This window comes from Microcaecilia unicolor, chromosome 11 (assembly GCF_901765095.1).
Source record: "Microcaecilia unicolor chromosome 11, aMicUni1.1, whole genome shotgun sequence".
Taxonomy (NCBI): Eukaryota; Metazoa; Chordata; class Amphibia; order Gymnophiona; family Siphonopidae; genus Microcaecilia; species Microcaecilia unicolor.
The window spans coordinates 40263694-40288358 of record NC_044041.1 but is presented as its reverse complement, the minus strand read 5'-3'; the positions used below and the strand labels follow the sequence as shown (position 1 = coordinate 40288358).

General features: G+C 47.9%; 1 protein-coding gene across 4 annotated transcripts in view; it reads left to right on the top strand.

Annotated features, from left to right (window-relative positions):
• Positions 1-24665, top strand: part of SBNO1 (strawberry notch homolog 1) — a 136111-nt gene that overhangs the window by 97388 nt on the left and 14058 nt on the right. For all 4 annotated transcript variants that reach the window (XM_030219562.1, XM_030219560.1, XM_030219561.1 and 1 more), the window contains 7 exons: positions 49-148; positions 250-324; positions 1271-1417; positions 1503-1597; positions 1949-2041; positions 19282-19419; positions 21845-21921. In XM_030219562.1, coding sequence (XP_030075422.1) covers positions 49-148; positions 250-324; positions 1271-1417; positions 1503-1597; positions 1949-2041; positions 19282-19419; positions 21845-21921 — 725 coding nt within the window. The remainder of the gene's footprint in view (positions 1-48; positions 149-249; positions 325-1270; positions 1418-1502; positions 1598-1948; positions 2042-19281; positions 19420-21844; positions 21922-24665) is intronic.

Genomic DNA, 24665 nt, shown 5'->3' with positions numbered 1-24665 from the left:
TCAACCTATGAATTTCATACTTTTAAAACTCTTTCCATCTTGATGCAGTATGGAAGAAATGCTTTGGAAATTGTTATGAAATCAATTGTGAACCTAGATACTCCCTTGGTGTTTCCTCCTGCGGACTATCCTGGAGACTTCTTTAAAGGTATAGTTAAAGTGCAGTTTTTAATCATCTTGCTACTTAGTCACCCATACCCTTTATACATGATTTGCATGTTAGTCTTAAATTCTTTTTTTTCATCCCAGATGTTCGGCAAGGATTAATAGGCGTCGGCCTAATAAATGTGGAAGACAGATCAGGAATTCTGACACTTGATAAAGGTACTGTGTTGTATTATTTTCCAGTTTAATAACAAACTGCTTGCTGGAAATCATTTATTTTGTAAAACAGCAATAGCAAATGTATTTTATGTTTTAACATTTTTTTTTATTGATGACACATCAAAAAAAAAGAGAAAGAAGAAACACTTTCCATACAGAAATTCAAGTATACAAATATATCTAAGTAAATCACTTGCTACTAACCATCATCAAACTTTAAACTTTTTATTCCCCCCCCCCACCCTCGTCCCTGTTACACTCCCCCCTTCCCTCTCCCCACTCTCCAACATCCTCTATCCATGTGTCTACCCGAACATGGTTTCTAAAAATCCAGGTAGGCCTCCGTAGCAAATGTATTTTAAACATACTACATGTTTGTATGTGCGTTTGTGTAAAGTATCTGAAATGCTCTAAAGTTCAGGGAGGCAGTGTTAACAAATTTATGTATAAAACATGATCAACCAATTGGAATACTAGCCTAGCAGCACATTTTTCCATCCATTTTTTTTTCCTTTTTGCATTTTGCTAATGGAAATATCAAGCATATTCATTATGTGGTGCTTAACTATAAACTGTTTATTTTTAACTGTATTTATATAAAATGTTAAGCAATGAAATAAAACATTCATCCACACTGTCTACTCTAGATAGAGAAAATGGGACAAGTGATATCTGGTCACATGCCTCTCAGCCATTCGTGTTAGACTTTGAGCGGCAACTAGGATTACCTGCATGTGCTCATTAGCTCATCAGCCGTTGTACAGCAAATAGTGATTTTTGTTTTTTGTTCAACTAAAAAAAAGCATTTATTTCAGTATTACAATTTGCTTCAAAGTGTCTGCATACAGTTTGTATATATGTTATAACTAGAAATAGTCATTCATCATAGCCTTGTATACAAGGAGTCTGAGATTATACAATAGTTAACCATAATGTTATGTTTTAGATTATAACAACATTGGAAAGTTTCTGAATCGGATCCTTGGTATGGAAGTACATCAGCAAAATGCTCTTTTCCAGTATTTCTCAGACTCGTTAACGGCTGTTATACAAAATGCCAAAAAGAATGGCAGATATGACATGGGCATTCTAGGTAGGCATGCTCTGATTTCCTCCTATTCAGTTTTAAGGAAAGGGGCTGTCAGATCAATATATTTTTTTTGTTCTTTCTTTTAAAGATCTGGGTTCTGGAGATGAGAAGGTGAGGAAGGCAGATGTTAAAAAGTTTCTAACACCAGGATATTCTACCTCAGGCCATGTTGAATTATACACAGTAAGTGTGTTCATAGTGCTTTTTTCCATCATTGAAAAAGTAGATGAGGTAGATTGTAAGCAGTTCGGGAAGATATTCTCCTCTTCAGAAGTTTATTGGTTGAGTTGGGTGCATGTGTAAGATACAGCCTTACCTTCTTTCACTAGTGAAAGTAACAGGGCTAAAGACCAAAGGGACCTACTAAATTGATCTCTTTTGTAACTGCTGCTTGGCAGCCCTCAGTTGACTTAATGCTTGTCATTATTTTGTCAGATGTTGGATTTGTAACTTTCAACATTAGAAAATTCTACTGTACTTTTGTATTTGTTACTTTCACTGTTTAACTGTCATCTTGCCTTATATATCTTTTAGATTAGTGTTGAGAGAGGATTGTCTTGGGATGATGCAACCAAAATGTGGGCTGAACAGACTGGACCAGATGATGGATTTTATTTATCACTGCAGGTAAGAGGCATGTTTACTAGTTCCTTATACTGGGATTTCAATTCACGTAAAATGTATTATTTGATATACCACAAATCAATTTTTTAAAAATCTAGGGAAGGGGACTTCTGGTGGAGCTAGCTGCCAAGATAGCTGCGGCTTAGGGAAGCTCCATGCATCTTCCACCAACTTAGCCCCCTGTAGCCCCCCACCCCCCCAACAAGCTCAAAACCCTGTTGGAGCAAGGATTATGGTAAGTGCAGGGAAGAATAGGAGTGACTCTAGAGGCTGGAACGCCTGTATTTGTGGCTTCCAGAGTGAAAGTCACTGGCAGTGGGGCATGTGCGCCAGGCAAGCACAGACTGGAAGAAAAAACTCCCCGTGCGGTCCATCAGCAGGCTTCTTGATCAGGAGGCGGCCAGCAATGGCAATGGACTCCAAAGCCCATGTGAGCACTGTATTTACTTATGGCTTGATACACCGCTTTAACTGACACAGATCAAAGTGGTTTACAAACAAAATAAAAAGAAAAAAAATGAACTATAATAATCAATAGGAAAGTGAAACACACAAGAACACCGCTCAATTAGTTTTTACCAGATTTTATGTTAACATTTGTACATACTCTCCCAGAATACTAGTGCCCAAGAGAGTTGTCTCACTGCTTAGAATAAGCCTGCTGGAACAACCATGCTTCAAAAACACTTTAAATTTTTTCAGATTAAGTTCACCACTAGAGACAATGGCATGGAATTCCACAAATGTGGGGCAGTAAAGAAAAAAGCACTGTGACATGTAATTTCCATTTGAGCTAAATGAGGCCCTGGAATGACCATACTGTGATCATTAATGGAGCGCAGGATGTGTGATGAAGAGTACGAAATGGTTAATGAAGAAAGATACATGGGTGTGCCTTGATGGAAAGCTTTGAAAGCCAATAACAATGTTTTAAATTGAATACAATCAAAAACCAGCAGCCAGTGATCTTTCAAGGCAGATGTGACATGATCGAATTTCTGTAAATGACAGACAACGTATGGCTGTGTTTTGTAATGTCTGTAGTCTTCTGAGTAATGAATTGGAAATGCCTAAGCAAATGATGTTGCAATAATCCAAGCGAGACATATAAAAGGAGAGAATAATCCAAGTGAGTCATAAAAGGAGAGAATTAGTGAAAATTATTATGATCAAAAAAAGGACAGACTGATCTCAGCTGGCATAAAATTTAAAAAAATGAGATTTACATAATGCAGAAAGTTAAGGCTCAAAAGAGATTAGAATCAAGAAATGCTCCTAGGTAGCGAAAACTGGTTACTGGAGAAATCAGAGTATCAAATAGCAAGAGTGGGGCAGTTGGAATTGAAAGGTGACCAGTCAACCAACAGGCCACCATCTTGTCAGCATTCAACATAAGGCCCGCAAACAACATTGAAAGGGGCGGTAGATCAAGACTGAGGAGACTAACCTTATAAAGCAATAAAATATCAGCATATATATGAAAAGATACAGAACATTTGAATGAGAGTGGCTAAAGGACTTAAATAAATCTTAAATAAGAGGAGAGAGAATAATCCCTGCAGAACTCCACGTACTAAAGTTTTGTTAGGGGAAGTAGAGTGAGTGAACATCACATAACAAAAAAAAAAAAAAGAATGATCTGTGAGAAATGAATGAAATCACTGCAAAACAGTACCATAAATCTTCAGAGATTCTGTGAAAGAAGCAAAGAGTGATTCACCAGATCAAACACTGCAGAGAGATCCAGCAAAATAGCTAAGGTTATTGTAGGAGGGAAGCAGCCCACGAAGACCTGTAACAGATCAGCGGAGGTGCATGGCTGGCTGAGAGGAAGAGGCCACACTGGCTTAGAGACAGTGGCAAGGAGGGGACCCAGTGACACTGCTCTGGGGGACTTTCAGTGGACAGCTGCTCATTGAGCTCCATCCCAATCAGCCCCCCACGGCCCTCGTGAAGCATCTCAGCAGCAGGGGCACCCACAGACAGATGGCCCCTGAGGCAGAGATGATTGGCGGCAACTGGGAGTGTTTTTAATATCATCACTTGGAGCGGTACTGTGGGGGCTAATCACATTTGCCATACCTCAGGTAGAGAGCAAGCAAAGAGGGGACATAAACACAAGTAAATTACAAATGATAGCACTCTGGAATGTAATTAGGTGTAATAGGATTTTGCTGTTGGAAGGACATCTAAGTTCTCTGTAGCCCAAAAGGAACACTGAAAGAATAGGACACACAGCTCAGATATTATAAGAAAATAGAAAAGCTGGTTATTATTTTTCTCCGAGGACAAGCAGGCTGCTTGTTCTCACGACTGGGTGACGTCCGCGGCAGCCCCCACCAACCGGAAAAAAGCTTCGCGGGACGGTTGGCACGCAGGGCACGCCCACCGCGCATGCGCGGCCGTCTTCCCGCCCGTGCGCGACCGCTCCCGCCAGTTCCTTTTTTTCCGCGCCTGGAGAGAGTCGTGCCTTGCCGCTCTCTCTACTTCAGCCGCCGGATTCTTGCGATCGCGTATACGCGGATCGCGCTTCGTTAATTTAATTTAATTTCCTTTTATCTTTTCTTTTTACAAAAAAAAAAAAAAAAAAAGACTGCGCGTGTGGAGCACGCGCTCCCCTTTTCCCTCGCTTCCAGCGGGGACGCTACGTTGCGGCCTAGTGGTCGCTCGGTCGTTTATTTTTTCGTGGTGTGATTTTAGCCACCATTGACGACTTTGACTTCGCCGACGCGATTTTTCCGTCGATGTCCTCGAAGGTCCCGAGTGGATTTAAAAAGTGTGGTCGCTGCGGCCGGCCGATCTCGCAGACCGACACCCACGCTTGGTGCCTCCAGTGCCTCGGGCCGGAGCACAATCTCAAGTCGTGTGCTTTGTGTCTCGGTCTCCGGAAACGGACTCAGGTTGCGAGGCAAGTTCTGCGGGACCGTCTTTTTGGAACTTGCGCCGGCCCCTCGACGTCGACCTCGACGGCATCGGTATCGAAGGCTGGTTCTTCGGTACCGGTATCGATGCCCGAGACATCGGCACCGATGGCAGCGACCCCAGGAGAACAGGTCCCGTCGGCCCGCCGGTCCGCCAGTGAGAGTGGGGTTGAGAGGCCGCGTGGGCAGTCGGCCCCGGTCACTCCCTCAGCTCGTGAGCCACGGGACCGAACCCTGTCTGACCCGGTGCCTCGAGACCGAGGGGGATCGACCTCCTCCTCCTCCATGCCCTCCGGCGCCGGTGACGTGCATCGAAAGAAGGACAAAAAGCGTCGTCACCGGACGCCCTCGGTGCATCCTGAAGAGGAGTCGACGCCGAAGCGTCATCGTCGAGAGGAGAGGTCCCCGTCGGTTGTGGAGGTACCGACGCGTCGGGGTTCCGGCACCTCGGTGCCGTCTCCTGGCTCCCAGCAGCTTCCGGCACCGACACCCTTACCGGCCCCACCGCCTTTCCCGGCAGCGGGCCTGGACGAGTGCCTCAGAGCCATCCTTCCGGGGATCCTGGAAGGGCTGATGCGCCAGGCTGTGCCCCTCGGCGCCGATGACTGTGGCGCCGGCGAGCTCTAGCCCGGCGCCGGAGCTGTCGACACCGCCGCTGCTTGCGGTGCCGGTCTCGACTGCTACGCAGGTGGAGTCCCCGTCGACGTCGATGGAGGGAGCTCCGTCCCCGCCGGCGCGGGAGTCCACCGCTCGACGACACCGAGACCTCGGTGCCTCGACGTCGAGCCGGGCCCGGTACAGGACTCAGCTACATGAGCTAATGTCCGATACCGAGGATGAGGACTCGTGGGGGGAAGAGGAGGACCCTAGATATTTCTCCTCAGAGGAGTCTACGGGCCTTCCCTCGGACCCCACGCCTTCACCGGAGAGGAAGCTCTCACCTCCTGAGAGCCTCTCCTTTGCCTCCTTTGTGCGGGATATGTCGATCACCATTCCCTTCCCCGTGGTCTCTGTGGAAGAGCCGAGGGCCGAGATGCTCGAGGTCCTCGACTATCCATCACCACCTAGAGAGTCCTCCACGGTGCCGCTGCACAATGTCCTGAAGGAGACGCTGCTCCGGAACTGGGTGAGACCGTTAACTAACCCCACCATTCCCAAGAAAGCAGAGTCCCAGTACAGGATCCACTCCGACCCAGAGCTCATGCGGCCCCAATTGCCCCATGACTCAGCGGTCGTGGATTCTGCTCTCAAGAGGGCACGGAGTTCGAGGGATACCGCCTCGGCGCCCCCGGGGCGGGAGTCTCGCACTCTGGACTCGTTTGGGAGGAAGGCCTACCAATCCTCCATGCTCGTGACCCGCATCCAGTCATACCTGCTATATGAGCATCCACATGCGGACCAATGTGCAACAGCTGGCGGACCTGGTCGAGAAGCTCCCGCCGGAGCAGTCCAGGCCTTATCAGGAGGTGGTCAGGCAGCTGAAGGCATGCAGAAAGTTCCTGTCCAGGGGTATTTTTGACACCTGTGACGTGGCATCTCGTGCTGCGGCCCAAGGTATAGTGATGCGCAGGCTCTCATGGCTGCGCGCCTCTGACCTGGACAACCGCACCCAGCAGAGACTGGCCGACGTCCCTTGCCGGGGGGATAACATTTTCGGTGAGAAGGTCGAGCAGATGGTGGACCAACTGCATCAGCGGGAAACCGCTCTCGACAAGCTCTCCCACCGGGCGCCTTCAGCATCCGCCCCCACTGGTGGGCGTTTTTCCCGGGCACGGCAGGCTGCACCCTATTCTTTTGCAAAGCGTAGGTACAACCAGCCGGCCCGAAGGCCTCGTCAGGCACAGGGACAGCCCCAGCGCGCTCGTTCTCGTCAACAGCGTGCGCCTAAGCAGCCCCCTGCGCCTCCACAGCAAAAGCCGGGGACGGGCTTTTGACTGGATCCACGGGAACATAGCCGCCCTACAAGTGTCCGTACCGGACGATCTGCCGGTCGGAGGGAGGTTAAAATTTTTTCACCAAAGGTGGCCTCTCATAACCTCCGACCAGTGGGTTCTCCAAATAGTGCGGTGCGGATACGCCCTGAATTTGGCCTCCCTGCCTCCAAATTGTCCTCCGGGAGCTCAGTCTTTCAGCTCCCATCACAAGCAGGTACTTGCAGAGGAACTCTCCGCCCTTCTCAGCGCCAATGCGGTCGAGCCCGTACCACCCGGGCAGGAAGGGCAGGGATTCTATTCCAGGTACTTCCTTGTGGAAAAGAAAACAGGGAGGATGCGTCCCATCCTAGACCTGAGAGGCCTGAACAAATTCCTGGTCAAAGAAAAGTTCAGGATGCTTTCCTTGGGCACCCTTCTGCCAATGATTCAGAAAAACGATTGGATATGTTCCCTGGATTTAAAGGACGCATATACTCACATACCGATACTGCCAGCTCACAGACAGTATCTCAGATTCCGCCTGGGCGCACGCCACTTTCAGTATTGTGTGCTGCCATTTGGGCTCGCCTCTGCCCCACGAGTGTTTACCAAGTGCCTCGTGGTGGTAGCGGCCTACCTACGCAAGCTGGGAGTGCACGTGTTCCCATATCTCGACGATTGGCTGGTCAAGAACACCTTGGAGGCAGGAGCCCTCCGGTCCATGCAGTGCACTATTCAACTTCTGGAGCTGCTGGGGTTTGTGATAAATTACCCAAAGTCCCATCTCCAACCGTCCCAGTCTCTGGAATTCATAGGAGCGCTGCTGAATACCCAGACGGCTCAGGCCTATCTTCCCGAAGCGAGGGCCGCCAATCTCCTGGCCCTGGCTTCGCAGACCAGAGCGTCCCAGCAGATCACAGCTCGGCAGACGTTGAGACTTCTGGGTCATATGGCCTCCACAGTTCATGTGACTCCCATGGCTCGTCTTCACATGAGATCTGCTCAATGGACCCTAGCTTCCCAGTGGTTCCAAGCCACCGGGAATCTAGAAGATGTCATCCGCCTCTCCACCGGCTGCCGCACTTCACTGCGCTAGTGGACCATTCGGACCAATTTGACACTGGGACGTCCATTTCAAATTCCACAGCCCACGAAAGTGCTGACGACGGATGCCTCTCGCCTGGGGTGGGGAGCTCATGTCGATGGGCTGCACACCCAGGGTATGTGGTCCCTCCAGGAAAAGGATCTGCAGATCAACCTCCTGGAGCTCCGAGCGATCTGGAACGCACTGAAGGCTTTCAGAGATCGGCTGTCCTACCAAATTATCCAAATTCGGACAGACAATCAGGTTGCAATGTTTTACGTCAACAAGCAGGGGGGCACCGGATCTCGCCCCCTGTGTCAGGAAGCCGTCGGGATGTGGCGCTGGGCATGCCAGCACAGCATGCTTCTCCAAGCCACATACCTGGCAGGCGTAAACAACAGTCTGGCCGACAGACTGAGCAGAGTCATGCAACCGCACGAGTGGTCGCTCCATTCCAGAGTGGTACGCAAGATCTTCCGAGAGTGGGGCACCCCCTCGGTGGATCTTTTCGCCTCTCAGACCAACCACAAGCTGCCTCTGTTCTGTTCCAGACTTCAGACACACGGCAGGCTGGCGTCAGATGCCTTTCTCCTTCATTGGGGGACCGGCCTCCTGTATGCTTATCCTTCCATACCTTTGGTGGGGAAGACCTTACTGAAGCTCAAGCAAGACCGCGGCACCATGATTCTGATAGCGCCCTTTTGGCCCCGTCAGATCTGGTTCCCTCTTCTTCTGGAGTTGTCCTCCGAAGAACCGTGGAGATTGGAGTGTTTTCCGACTCTCATTTCGCAGAACGACGGAGCGTTGCTGCACCCCAACCTTCAATCCCTGGCTCTCACGGCCTGGATGTTGAGGGCGTAGACTTCGCTGCGTTGGGTCTGTCTGAGGGTGTCTCCCGGGTCTTGCTTGCCTCTAGGAAGGATTCCACTAAGAAGAGTTACTTTTTCAAGTGGAGGAGGTTTGTCGTTTGGTGTGAGAGCAAGGCCCTAGAACCTCGTTCTTGTCCTGCACAAAACCTGCTTGAATACCTTCTGCACTTATCGGAGTCTGGCCTCAAGACCAACTCAGTAAGGAATCACCTTAGTGCGATTAGTGCTTACCATTATCGTGTGGAAGGTAAAGCCATCTCTGGAGAGCCTTTAGTCGTTCGATTCATGAGAGGTTTGCTTTTGTCAAAGCCCCCTATCAAGCCTCCTACTGTGTCGTGGGATCTCAACGTCGTCCTCACCCAGCTGATGAAACCTCCTTTTGAGCCACTGAATACCTGCCATCTGAAGTACTTGACCTGGAAGGTCATTTTCTTGGTGGCAGTTACTTCAGCTCGTAGGGTCAGTGAGCTTCAAGCCCTAGTAGCTCATGCTCCATATACCAAATTTCATCACAACAGAGTAGTGCTCCGCACTCACCCAAAGTTCCTGCCGAAGGTGGTGTCGGAGTTCCATCTTAACCAGTCAATTGTCTTGCCAACATTCTTCCCCAGGCCGCATACCCGCCCTGCTGAACGTCAGTTGCACACATTGGACTGCAAGAGAGCATTGGCCTTCTACTTGGAGCGGACACAGCCCCACAGACAGTCCGCCCAATTGTTTATTTCTTTCGACCCTAACAGGCTAGGGGTCGCTGTCGGGAAACGCACCATCTCCAATTGGCTAGCAGATTGCATTTCCCTCACTTACGCCCAGGCTGGGCTGGCTCTTGAGGGTCATGTCACGGCTCATAGTGTTAGAGCCATGGCAGCGTCAGTGGCCCACTTGAGGTCAGCCACTATTGAAGAGATTTGCAAGGCTGCGACGTGGTCATCTGTCCACACATTCACATCACATTACTGCCTCCAGCAGGATACCCGACGCGACAGTCGGTTCGGGCAGTCGGTGCTGCAGAATCTGTTTGGGGTGTAAATCCAACTCCACCCTCCAGGACCCGAATTTATTCTGGTCAGGCTGCACTCTCAGTTAGTTGTTCTTCGTAGGTCAATTTCTGTTGTACCCTCGCCGTTGCGAGCTTCAATTGACCTGGGTTCTTGTTTTGAGTGAGCCTGAGAGCTAGGGATACCCCAGTCGTGAGAACAAGCAGCCTGCTTGTCCTCGGAGAAAGGGTATGATACATACCTGTAGCAGTTGTTCTCCGAGGACAGCAGGCTGATTGTTCTCACCTACCCTCCCTCCTCCCCTTTGGAGTTGTGTGTTTCATCTTTTGCTAGTTATTCAACTGGCGGGAGCGGTCGCGCACGGGCGGGAAGACGGCCGCGCATGCGCGGTGGGCGTGCCCTGCGAAGCTTTTTTCCGGTTGGTGGGGGCTGCCGCGGACGTCACCCAGTCGTGAGAACAATCAGCCTGCTGTCCTCGGAGAACAACTGCTACAGGTATGTATCATACCCTATATTGGCAGCAGTAATGCAAATCGGAGGGAATGCACTTATGCAGAATTAACCAAAATGATGGTAAAGTACTGAATTTATGAACCTGTCAAGGTAGGGTAGAGTACGCACACATAACCTAGTCCTGAATTACCATGACGGAGCTATAATTGGGGCTCCTCTTTCCCACAATACAAGGGAATTGAGCAATGCTTTCCTACCATCATTCAGAATAAACTTTGTTATTGAAGATAAAGTAGAATGCATTCTATTGAGTGTTGTGATTGAAAACCTGTTTGATAAGGATAAAGGTAGTCAACTGATTGTACCACCACAATGTCAATCATCTTAGATGCAAGTGGAAGATTAGAGATTGGGTGAAAGTTACTGGCAGCCAAAAGGTCCTCCTCTGGGTCCCTGCAGAGGGGACGTAAAATTGCTTATTTTCAAGCATTTGGAAAGATACCAGTTGTGAGAGTGGTGGTCACCATAGATAAGAAGAATGACAGTAGTGGCTGAAAAAAACGCTTAAGTGTAGTTTCTGGTATTGGTCTGTGGTGGGAGTCGCAGAAGTCAGGGAAGACACAACTCTTAAAAGATGCTGGGAAGAGGGAGGGGTGAACTGATTGAGAGGTGAAAGGTGAGTCAAACATAGTTAAGTTACAGGGTCCAAAGGCAACCAAGGCAGGGAAGGTAGCGATGGTTGGAGGAGATTATCTCAGCATTCAGTATTTATCTGGTTCAAGAACACCGTTCACAATTAAGGTTTCAGGCGTTTCTTGATGTTATTTCTCTACAATGTTACATTGTTTCACTTTAATATGTAAATACAAATCTATAGAAGAAGATTTTCTATTTTGCCAATCTGGTAGATTGACTTTCAAAAGGAAAGTCTTATCTTCAACTTGGCCACAAACTTTTTAAAATCAGTACCATGAAACGCCTAGCCACCCGCCTGGAGTTACCCCACGGCCACTTAGAGGGTCTATCCCCAGCACAGCTCAGGTTGGCCTTTACCTGCCACTTGTGCTCTATACTAGCAGCCTTTTGGAGACATAAGCAGCAAACTCAACAGGTGAAAGTGAAGGAGCCAGGGGAGGCCCTTGGACAACAATTAAGCTGTTTCATGAGGCCAAAAGGGAGGGATTAGTATCCCATGCTATTGGGGAACAAAGTTTTTCTTCTTGGAGAACTGAATGTCGTTTTTGTTGATTGTGTCAGGAAAGTGGAGAGTGAGGGTTGGGCCATCCACCTGTGCTCTGCCTTTCTGACCTGTCTCCGTAAAAGCGAAAGGCCCTGATGATACAATGGATGACTTTTTTTTTTTTTTTTTCACAAAGTTGGGGAGAAGTTTGTAGTGGGGCAGCTTTGTCAAGTGTAGCTTTGTTGTAATTTAGAAGGGGCATTTTTGTGCTTTTATTCTTGCATTTTTTTTAGACTGAGGATTGTGAAATCTGGGCCTAAACTGTCACAGTGAGGTATGGATTTCGGAATATCCATAAAGAAATTTATCTCTGAAGACAAGCCTGAATATGGGGTCTTGTGTATGCTAACATAGCACCCCTAAGGCCAGCCTGTTGAATCCGTTAATGACGGAGAGAATTCAGTATTCACACCACAAAATGGTGTGTGTGTGGTTCTTCCTTTGAGTTTCCATTCCTATTCAGCTTTCATATCCTAGAGTGGCGATTCTAAAGTTTGGGGGTAGGGTCATAGGACCATCATGGCAGACACTTTTCAGTCTACAAGCAGGATCAATTCTGCCACACTGCTGGTGACTGTTATGATGGATCCTTGTAAGATACATGCCCTGACACTAGTAAAACCTGAAATGTTTTTCTGGATATGTGCAGGGGCTCCTGTGTTGGCACCTGGCCTCCTGTTGCTCACTCTAATTGGCTTGGACCAAACAGATACTTCCTGCTCTTGTGCTCTTTTTATTTAAAAAAAAAAAAACACAACATGGTGGAAAGCTGGCATGACCATCAAAGAAGAAATTGTACGAGGCCCCAAAATCCACAAACTCAGCAGGTCCCCTTAAAGTTACCTGTAGGAATAGCTGCCATGGATGCTAAATTTTCTTGACTGTGTCCCAGTTGACTTGGCCAGAGTACTTACAGGAACCAGCCAGTGTTGGTTTTGGTTGCCATATCCACTTCCAGGAGGATCATTAAATTGGAAGCCATAGTACACTACCTTCTGTTTAGAGTTTTCACCATACCCATCTCAAATTTCTTTTAAAAATGGTGTTGGAATTCAGTCTAAGCTAATCTGATACCTGTTTTCTTACTGAAACGTTCTTATTCACAAACAGCTTCCCATACCTTGGGCAACTGAATACCTTTTAAAATATACCTTCCATATCATCAAGCTGATCAATCCATAGACTGGTGGGTTGTGTCCATCTACCAGCAGGTGGAGATAGAGAGCAAACTTTTGCCTCCCTATATGTGGTCATGTGCTGCCGGAAACTCCCCAGTATGTTCTCTATCTCAGCAGGTGGTGGTCACACACAGCAGCAGCTCTGGCTAGGCCTCCAAGCCTAATTTTTAGGTTTTGTTGAGTGCCTGGGGTTGAGGGCTCTTTTGAGCAAGTGCAAACCTGGTGGTGCCAGGTCCCTCCTTTTCTCCCCCCTCCCGCTGGCTCCGTTTAAAAAAAAAAAAATTTTTAAACGTCTTTAAAGGCGTTTAATTCGACGTTTCTTTAAACGTTCATTGCAGCTACTCACTGGGACACCAGTTCGTTACAGCTCGGAGCGGCAAGCAGGTAATTTTACCTTTTTATAGCGGGCAGGGGGTTCCCCGATTCTTCTCCTCGTGGCAATGGCGTCGGAGGGCGAGGGCGCAAAGGGTCGCTCCCCGGATCGCTGGAGCGCTTCTAGAGGGGATGCGGGGGTTTTACAACCTGATTCGCCCTTGATGGGTGATAGTTTAGTGACCGATGAATGTCCCGGTCGTTCCTCCGGCGTGGCGGTTTTTTTCCCGCCATAAACGCCCATCCCCCCTCCTCGCCTCCGCCATCTTGGCCGGCCACGCGGCTCGGACGGCTTCTTCGGGGCCGCCCTTGAGGTTGGAGACATTAATGCCATGAACGCCCTTAATTTGGGCGACGGCACAAAAGCGGCTAAAGTTAAGCGCCGTTCTTCCCGCGCGGCTCCTTCACGGAGTTTCGCGCCGGACGCCATTTTGGATGCGCAGCATGTCTCTCCCCCGCTATTGCGAGCGCCGGTTGAGAGTGCGTCTAGGGCTGTTGCCCAGGCTGCGGAAGTGCACAGTCTGGGGGGTTTCTCCCCCGAGTTTGTTTTGCTGCTGCATCAGGCTTTCCTCATGCAAACGCTGCCCCTGCTCCCTCTTCTGATAAAGAGGTTGAGGTTCCCAGAGGTAAACGCCCTCGGGTTGATTTCCAGGCCTTGGAGGACTTTTGTCTCCTCCGATGTAGATGAGGGCAGCGTGTCTGAGGTCTCCCAACGATCCTTTGCGGATTCCTTGGAGGAGATAGATCCCCGCTCGGATGGAGCGGATGACCCCTCTGCAGCGCGGCTTTTTAGCCCAGAGGATTTGCCCAACCTGTTGTTACAGGCCATGGACACTTTGAAGATTTCCTCTCCGGAGGACGTCTCTCCCTCAGCCCCTGTTGGCTCTGCCATTATGCTGGGGACGAAGCGCCCGCCTAGAACCTTCCACGTGCATGATGCCATGCACACCTTAATTGTGGCTCAATGGGATGTCCCGGAAACGAGCCTTAAAGTGGCTAGGGCTATGTCCCGCCTCTATCCTTTGGCTGTGAGTGAACGTGAGGCCTATCTGTGGCCTACCGTGGATTCTTTAATCACTGCGGTGACTAAGAAAACGGCGTTGCCGGTGGAAGGTGGCACGGCCCTAAAGGACGCCCAAGACAGAAGATTGGAGGCGGCCTTAAGGTCGTCCTTTGAGGCAGCTGCTTTAAGTTTGCAGGCCTCAGTTTGCGGCTCCTATGTGGCCAGGGCGTGCCGGACTATGGTGCAGCGGGCTTCCCCCTCGGATCATTCCTTGAGGGCTGATTGGCCGGCCCTGGAATCGGGCTTAGCCTATTTGGCAGACTTGCTGTATGATGTCTGGAGAGCCTCAGCTAAAGGCATGGCTCAGACAGTCTCTGCGCGGCGGTGGCTTTGGCTGAAACATTGGTCTGCTGACCACGCCTCTAAATCCCGCCTGGCTAGATTGCCTTTTAAAGGCAAGCTGCTCTTTGGGGTCGAGCTGGACAAAATCGTGACCGATCTCGGCACGTCTAAGGGCAAGAAATTACCAGAGGTCAGGGCTCGGGTTAGTACTCGTCCCGATACCTCCAGAGGACGATTGCAGGAAGCCCATCGGTACCGCCCGGGCAAGTCGGGTTCCTCTGCCCCCTCTTCCTTCAAGAGGAATTTCTCCCCCAAGCAGCATTCCTTTCGCAGAGACCGCCGTCCCGGAGGTGCTCCCTCCGGTCCTCCCCCAGGGTCTCGTACCCAATGACGGGGCCTTGGTCCACGCCCCAGTGCAGATTGGAGGACGGCTGTCCTCGTTTCTGGGCGAGTGGACCACTATAACTTCAGACGCGTGGGTGCTGGAAGTCATCAGAGGCGGCTACAAGCTAGAGTTCTGCCAACCCTTAAGAGACGGGTTTGTACTCTCTCCCTGCAAGTCTCCGGTCAAGCTGTGGTAGTGCAGCAGACCTTGGACAACCTGATCCGCCTGGGTGCGGTCGTTCCGGTGCCAAAAAATCAGATTGGCAAGGGACGTTACTCCATTTACTTTGTGGTTCCAAAGAAAGGAGGTTCTGTCCGGCCTATCCTCGACCTCAAAGGGGTCAATCGGGCCTGGAAAGTGAGGCACTTTCGCATGGAGACTCTCCGCTCTGTTATAGCGGCAGTGAAGGCAGGAGAGTTCTTGGCTTCCTTGGACATCAAGGAAGCGTACCTGCATATTCCCATCTGGCCTCCTCTCCAACGCTTTCTGCGTTTTACAGTCCTGAGACGACACTTCCAGTTCAGAGCCCTCCCTTTCGGGTTGGCTACTGCTCCGCGGACCTTTTCCAAAGTAATGGGGGTCATAGCGGCCTTCCTGCTAAAGGAAGGAGTACAAGTCCATCCTTATCTGGACGACTGGTTGATCCGAGCCCCCTCTTATGCAGAGTGCGGCAAAGCTATGGACCGGGTAGTTGCTCTTTTGAGCTCCCTGGGATGGATCATCAACTGGAAGAAGAGCCAGCTGCGCCCGACTCAGTCCCTGGTGTATCTGGGAGTTCGATTCGACACCCAAGTGGGCAGAGTGTTCCTGCCAGACAATCAGATTGTCAAGCTTCAGGCTCAGGTGGACTAGTTCCTAGTAGCCTCTCCTATTCGGGCTTGGGACTACGTGCAGCTGTTTGGCTCTATGACGGCCACGATGGAAGTAGTGCCCTGGGCCAGGGCTCATATGAGACCACTACAGCTATCTCTGCTGCTGCGCTGGACTCCGATGTCGGAGGATTATGCTGTGCGCCTTCCCGTGGACCCAGCAGTGCGCAAGGCGCTGAGCTGGTGGACGCAGACAGACAAGTTGTCTGCAGGATTGTCTCTGGTGACCCCGGAGTGGATTGTCGTCACGACAGACGCCTCTTTGATGGGCTGGGGAGCCCACTGCTTGGGAAGGACAGCGCAGGGGCTCTAGTCTCCTGCAGAGGCAAGTGGTCTATCAACCTCCTGGAACTCAGAGCCATTCGGTTGGTGTTATTGGAGTTCATCCCGGTACTGGTGTTGAAGCCTGTACGGGTCCTGTCGGACAATGCCACGGCTGTGGCCTATATCAACCGCCAGGGAGGTACCAAGAGCGCCCCTCTAGCCAGGAGGCTATGAGTCTTTGCCAGTGGGCGGAAGCGAACCTGGAGCAGCTTTCAGCGGCCCACATTGCCGGAGTCATGAATGTCAAGGCGGACTTTCTCAGTCGCCATACCTTGGAGCCCGGAGAGTGGCAACTATCTGCTCAGGCGTTCTTGGACATCACGAAGCGCTGGGGCCAGCCGAGCCTAGATCTGATGGCGTCATCGGCCAATGGCCAAGTGCCGCGCTTTTTCAGCAGAGGACGGGACCCTCGATCCCTGGGAGTAGATGCTCTTCTCCAACAGTGGCCGACACAAGAGCTCCTCTATGTGTTCCCGCCCTGGCCCATGTTGGGCAGGGTGCTAGACCGGGTGGCAAAGCATCCCGGCAGGGTAATCCTGGTGGGTCCGGATTGGCCCAGACGTCCCTGGTATGCGGACTTGTTCAGGCTCTCAGTCGACGATCCTCTGCGGCTGTCAGTGGAGCAGGGCCTGTTACATCAGGGTCCCGTGGTGATGGAGGATCCCTCTCCCTTTGGTCTTACGGCCTGGCTATTGAGCGGCAGCGTCTGAGGAAGAAGGGCTTCTCAGACAAGGTCATCGCCACTATGCTGAGAGCGAGGAAGCGCTCTACTTCTACTGCTTACGCCAGGGTCTGGCGTATCTTTGCAGCATGGTGTGAAGCAGGCTCACTTTCTCCATTCACTGCTCCAATTTCTTCAGTGTTGGTGTTCCTGCAAGAAGGTCTGGAGAAAGGCCTGTCGCTCAGTTCCCTTAAAGTCCAGGTAGCGGCTCTGGCTTGCTTCAGGGGCCGCCTGAAGGGTGCTTCCCTGGCTTCGCAGCCAGATGTGGTGCGCTTTCTCAAGGGAGTTAATCACCTGCGCCCTCCTCTGCACTCAGTGGTGCCTGCGTGGAATCTCAACCTGGTGCTAAGAGCATTGCAGAAGCCGCCTTTTGAACCCTTGTCGAGGGCATCTCTGAAAGACCTGACGTTGAAAGCAGTCTTTTTGGTGGCTATCACTTCAGCCAGAAGAGTTTCCGAGCTCCAGGCGCTCTCATGTCGAGAGCCTTTTCTGCAGTTCACTGAGGCAGGAGTGACTATGCGCACAGTGCCTGCCTTCCTGCCCAAGATTGGTTCTCGCTTCCATGTGAATCAGCAGCTCTGTCTCCCTTCCTTTCGTAGGGAGGACTAATCAGAGGAGTACTCCGCTCTTGAATATCTGGATGTGAGACGAGTCATCATCAGATACTTGGAAGTGACCAATGATTTCCGGAAATCGGATCATCTGTTTGTCCTGTTTGCAGGTCCTCGTAAGGGTCTGCAGGCTGCTAAGCCTACAGTGGCAAGATGGGTCAAGGAAGCCATTGCAGCGGCTTATGTGGCCGCGGGGAAGGTGCCGCCTATCCAGCTGAAGGCTCACTCCACGAGAGCTCAGGCGGCCTCGATGGCAGAGGCCGGATCCGTCTCCCTGGAAGAGATATGCAAGGCGGCAACGTGGGCTTCGGCTCATACATTCTCCAAGCATTACCGTTTGACTGTGGCTGCACGGGCGGAGGCCCGGTTTGGAGCTTCAGTGTTGAGGTCAGGGATTTCTATGTCCCGCCCTGGGTGAGTACTGCTTCGGTACATCCCACCAGTCTATGGATTGATCAGCTTGATGATATGGAAGGTAAAATTATGTATAATCATACCTGATAATTTTCTTTCCATTAATCATAGCTGATCAATCCATAGCCCCTCCCAGATATCTGTACTGTTTATATTCTGGTTGAATTTTAGGTTCAAGTTTAGCCTTCAGTTACTTCAGGAGGACTTCGTGTTCAAGTTCTTCTTTCACTTGGATTCTTCAAGAGTTGAGACGAGTTTGTGTTACAGTGAGCTGCTGCATTCCTCTCCCCTCCGTTTTACGGGGCTGGATTGAGACATAAATTCTGCCGGCACTCCCTCCCGCTTCGTGCGGCTGTAGGGCAGCTTTGTACCCCTCCCGCTTCGGCGGTGTTAGGGTCAGTCAGCTCCTCCCGCGGTTGCGGTTGCAGGATAAGCCAGATCCCCCCGCATCGGCGGGTGTGGTGTCCCTCCCCCGCTCCGCGGGGATGAGCTGGACGGATTCCCCTCCCCCACTTGTGTGGGGATGAGCTGGGTTAATTCCCCTCCCCCGTTTCGGCGGTGGTGAGCTGGGCAGAGTGTCCCTTCGTGGGTGTAATTCTCTAAGTGCTGAGTCCTGCGGATGGAGCTTTGATATCGACATACTGAGGAGTTTCCGGCAGCACATGACCACATATAGGGAGGCAAAAGTTTGCTCTCTATCTCCACCTGCTGGTAGATGGACACAACCCACCAGTCTATGGATTGATCAGCTATGATTAATGGAAAGAAAATTATCAGGTATGATTATACATAATTTTACCTTTAAGGTCCCAAGAAATGCAAGAAAAAAATAAAACAAACCTCCCAGCCATTTTTCATTTAAATAGATTGGACATCCACAGTCACCTGCCCTCTTTTTTTTTTTTCTCATTCAGTATATTTGATATCCCATTTATCTGTTCTCTAACTAGATAATTGCATCACCCAGTGCTGTCAGGAAGCAGGAGTTTCCTCCAAACCATATTGGGGGATCTCCATTGCCAACCTACAGTTGTTCTGTATTGGATATATACAGAGCCACAACATAGTCCTCTGTTCTTGTCCATACTCTCACCAAATGCTACTTTTTGGTTTCATCTTCCTGGCTTTATAGCACCTTTGGACAGGCAGTACTTCAGAACCTCTTCATGCAACTATCTTCATTTGCTGCTCCAAATCTTTCTAATCAGGTTGCTTTCAATCATTTACTCCCCAAAGGGGCAACCCTCAGCTTTGTAGTCACCAGCAGTTAACTGTATTATCCTGCTTTCTGTTGAACACCTGTTACATTAATGGTCTTCCTGTTTTCTTACAATGCTGCTTTTGCCTTGATAGTAAATCCAGTGGTCCCTTTAAGGGACAGACTGGAGTGTTTCCAGTCCTGTCTACCTTTTGAACTGCTGCTTGGTGTTTTTCTAAGACGTTGACGCCTTCATATGATATTGTAATTGGAGGATTGTGTATGTTAATATAGTTATGTATACATCAGCAAGCATGTACTTTTATTCTTTTGTAACACATTTTTCAGATAAGAAATAACAAGAAAACTGCTATCTTGGTGAAAGAAGTAAATCCCAAAAAGAGACTTTTCCTGGTACATCGACCAAACACAGGGAAGCAACTAAAGTTGGAAACATTAGCAGACTTAAAAAAGAAATACAAAAAGGTAAAATTTCACTTTTTTATTAAATTTGCCCAGCCATCGATTTTTAGTCCATAAGAAAGGCAGAGATTCAAGGCACAATATCAAGAAAAAATAGCAAAAGATAAAACAAGCACTATTTTATAATGATTATGATCAGGTGTGGAAGTCACAGAGGGCCTCAAGAGGACCCAAAGTTCCCCCAGACATGGGAGTTAAAAGCGCTCATAAGTGAGCTGGGTCAAAAAGTATTTGTAAAATTCTAATTTGATAACACATTTACAAGGAAAAGTCAATTGAGAGACTCCTATTTGGTGAACCTGAATCTCGTCTCCAAAATCTGTCCCCACCTCTTGAGTTGCACGAGCAACATATGGATATACTCTAATCAAACAATGCAGAAACATTACTATTTTGCAATAGAGAGATTATCTCAGCATTCAGTATTTATCTGATTCAAGAGCACAGTTCACAATTAAGGTTTCAGGCGTTTCTTGATGTTATCTCTCTCTAATGTTACATTGTTTCACTTTAATATGTAAATACAAATCTATAGAAAAAGATTTTCTATTTTGCCAATCTGGTAGATTAACTTTCAAAAGGAAAGTCTTATCTTCAACTTGGCAACAAACTTTTTAAAATCAGTATCACGAAAAGCCTAGCTTACCCGCCTGTGGTTACCCCACGGCCACTTAGAGGGTCTATCCCCAGCACAGCTCAGGTGAGCCTGCCACTTGTGCTCTACACTAGCACCCTCCTTCCATCGACTGGGTCACAGCAGCCTCTGGGTGAGTCTCCCGCTCCCAAATTATCCCCAGTGATTTCTAGGTTACTGAAGGCCACACTCCCAGTGGTCCCTCAGTTCCCAGAAAGCACTCACAGACCCAGCATACAAACCACTAGGTTTCTTTATCAGTCCAGACAGGCAGAGGCAATAAACAATTATTTTTTGTCTTTAAAAATTGAGCAAGGAACAAAATGTGCAGTCAGCAAACAATAACAGGTAACTGAAATATGGATCAATTGTAACACTAACTAAACATTTGTATACTGTCTAAACAGTGCCTGGGAAGATCAGGATATATAACTATTCACAGAGCCTCAGCAAAGAGATCTGTTTCACTTTTCTTCCGGGCTAAGACTAAAGCAACAGCCAGCAACTGCTGGGTAATTTCAAGCTCCAGGCCAATCAGAGCCCCATCAACAAGTTTTCACAGTACTGTAGATTCACTTCTTCACTAAGTGAAACTAAAAGTGGGCATTCACTTTTCTATAATAGCTTTTACATAAAACATGCAGTACCTGCTTGCCAAACTAGAGAAATGCACTTCAAAGTTTAATAAAGGCAATTTTACAGTCAGCATGCGTTCTTAAATGTTTTACATGTTGACATACCTAAGAAGAATACTAAATTAAAAAAAATAGGTTAATAATAAAGATGACTATTTCACAAACCTAACAGACTGTGGCTTTTACCCTTGAGACCATATCCTCTGCTGAGAAATGCCCCCCCCCCCCCCCCAACACACACCTTGTATTCACTTTTGTATGCTGTTTTGTAAGCTGCAATTCAATATCAGTGTCTTTGGTAATGTTTCATAATAGTTTGAATCTGCTGCTTATGCTGGCTTCTCACTGATGCAGAGCACCTCTAAATAGTGTACCAGTGCTGTGATTGAGGCATTGCAGGCATAAGAGCATAAGAGTAGCCATACTATGTCAGACCAGTGGTCCATCTAGCCCGGTATCCTGTTTCCAACAGTGGCCAAGCCAGGTCACAATTTGGCAGAAACCCAAATCGTGGCAACATTTCATGCTACAAATTCCAGGGCAAGCAGTTGCTTCCTCATGTCTGTCTCAATAGCAGACTATGGACTTTTCCTCCAGGAACTTGTCCAAACCTTTTTTTAAACCCAAAAATGCTAACCACTGTTATATCCTCCAGCAGTGCATAAGAACTCATTCTGCTATAGACTTGATATTTTGCCTATATGCTTCTCAGCCTCTGTCTAGAAATTCCATTGTTCTTTGCTTTAAAACTAGTAAAGAAATGCCCTAACTTTTACTTTTAAGAATTTTTATTGATGATACTCCGTATCAAAACATTGTTATCATATTGCAAGCATACCTTGCTTAAGTGCATATCATACTAACAATTTTCAACAATAACTTCATCATCGAACATTTTACATTTTCTCCCTCTCCCCCTTCCCCCCTTCCCAGTTCTCCTCTTCCTCCGCCCTAACTTGTATAAACTGTTGCATGAAAATTGTTCTTAAATATTAATAAAAGTGAAAGTTAGTTTGTTTAAGAATCAGTGGTATGGCACCAGAGTGTAAGCAGGGCCCTAATGTGTTTCCCAAAGGGAACTGACTGATATCTGGAGTTATATATTCAGCAAGCTCATAGCTGACTGAAACCTTTACTCTGTGTGTGTTCCTTTTTGCAGGTACTTTCAGAAGATGCTTTGCCACATTGGATGGAGCAGTACAATTCATCTGCTGAAACTTGTACTCATGCTTACTGGTTCGTACTAAGTAACATGTGATTGGTCTTTCCTTCTGGGGCATTTGAACTATTCTGATTGTACAACTCCTTTAATCTGTTCTGCGTGCATATTGCTTTAATTTTTGGGTTGCTAATCTCCAGTATTGCTGACAGGGCTTTAACCAGGACACACTGTCCAAAATAACTATCTACTTCTAGGGTACAGTTATCTCAAATTGTGAATTATTGTATTCTTGAGTTCATATTCCAGCATGTAAAATGTAAAGTAGCCACTTATGAGCTGATAGACCAAAAGGTCTCAAGTGCTCAGAAATATAAATGTGTAGTAGCAGTGACTTTATCTGTAAACTTTTTTTTTGTATTGTAGCTGCTTCAGATCTGTGCTGATTTTTAAACCATGTGTAGCTTCAGAGACTGGAAACAGGAATGTGTTTGTAGACAAACTAGTGAACTGAGCCTGTCTGTTTATATGGTGATAGACTTAAGTCTTTTAAACCTTTGCTTAGAAGACTGATAAGAATGGAACATTTCATGTTAATTTCTACTTAATATACTACTTTAGAGAACACTATCAAAGTGGTATACAAGTAAATACTATACAGTGTAACAGATTGGAAGGAAAAAAGCAAAGAGAGGCAGGACCTTAAAGACAGGTAAAGATATCATTAGGTGTGACTCTTAAAAGGGTTGTAATGACTTATTTCCAGGCATTTTGAATCTATGAATGTTTCACACTACGAAGGGAATTTTGTAGTGGGGTGCCTAGACAGGGGTGAAGTATCATGAGCATATTTCTTCCATATTACTGGAAGCCAATGCACATTAAGAACGTAAGAGTAGCCATATTGGGTCAAACCAATGGTCCATGTAACCCAATATTCTGTTTCCAGCAGTGGCCAAGCCAGGTCACATGTACCAGGCAGAAACCCAAATAGTTGCAACATTCCTTGCTACCAATCCCAGGGCAAGCAGTTTCTTCCCCATGTCTGTCTCAATAGCAAACTATGGACTTTTCCTCCAGGAACTTGTCCAAACCTTATTTTAAACCCAGATACACTAACCACTGTTACCAGAGCTTAACTATTTGTTGAGTGAAAAAAATATTTCCTCCTATTTGTTTTAAAAGTATTTACATGTAACTTCCTTGAATGTCCCCTAGTCTTTGTATTTTTGGAATTAGTAAAATCAATATACTACTTCTCGATCTACACCACTCAGGATTTTGTAGACCTCAATCATATCCCCCCTCAGCCATCTCTTTTCCAAGCTGAAGAGCCCTAACCTCTTTAGTTCCATGCCCGTTATCATTTTGGTCACTCTTCCTTGAACCTTTTCTAATTCTGCTATATCTTTTTTTGAGATACAATGACCAGAACTGAACGCAATACTGAAGGTGAAGGTCGCATCATGGAGCAATACAAAGGCATTATAGTATTTTCAGTCTTATTTACCATCCCTTTCTGTGACAAAACACCTAGCCACCAGCTGGGTTTACCCCACAGTCACTTAGAGGATCTATCCTGCACCTGCCGCTTGTGCTCTGCACTAGTACCCTCCTCCCACCGGCTGGGTCTGAACTGCCTCGGGGCTAGTCTCGTGCTCTCAAATTAACCCCAGTGATTTCTAGATTACTTGAGATCCCACAGTTCCCAGGAAGCACTCACACACCCAACACACAAACCACCAGGATTCTTATTCAGTCCAGACAGAGTCAGTAAACGAAGAGTGTTTATTGTCTGAAAAATTGAACAGTGAAACAGAAAAAGTGCAATCAGTAGAATAATAACAGGTAAACCGAAATATGGATCTATTATAACACTAACTAAACATTTGATTATGATCTAGTAGTACCTGGGAAGATCAGGACATATAACTGTTCACAGAGCCTCAGCAAAGAGATCCTACTTGAAAATTCCTGGCTAAGACTAGAGCAAAAGCCAGTACATTCTAAAGGAAATTGAGCTCCTGGGCCAAGACCCGACACAGTACTGTGTTTCGGTGTAAGGCCTCCATCAGGGGTCTGTACACAAGTTGCTGATGTTATGCTGAACCTCCTGCTTTGATTGCGTCTTTTTAATGATTGTTATCCTGACGCCCAATATTCATCAGCGACTCTGTGTACAGACCCATGATGTAGGCCTTATGCCGAAACACAGTGGTGTGTCGGGTCTTGAGAAATAAATTTTTTATTACATCTCTCGTTCTTCTGTTTTCTTGTGGGAGAGCCCTGCTACCTGTACTATTTCTGCTGGTTTCTACCAACATAGTAATACACGGTCCTCAGCTTCTGTGGTGTCCCGCCATCTTTCCTTCGGTGCCAGGAAATCAGTTCACCCGTACCTTGACGATTGGCTCATTCTTGCATTGTCCTGTTTGGAGAGTGTGGTGGTGATGGACAGTTGTTTGTCCTCTGCAGTCAGGTTGGGAGATCAATTTCAAAAGGAGCAGATGATGAAGTATCAGAGCATTCTATTCGACACAGCACGATCTTCCTTATTGAGCACAGGAGGTTGAAGTTGGTTCAACCGATTCATTGTATTGGTCAAAGCAAGCTCAGGGTCCAAGACTATGTCCAGGTTTTGGGGTCAGTGATGGCAGCGATGGAAGCTTTGCCAAAGGCAAGGGCTTATATGCGCCTGTTATAGGAATCTCTTCTCGGACACTGGTTGCCAGACTGAGTAAGCAGTGGTGTTTGTTGCCCAGGAATTTTTCAGTCTGAGCTCCCTTTCCGATAACGGGAGGTTGTGACCACAGATGCCAAC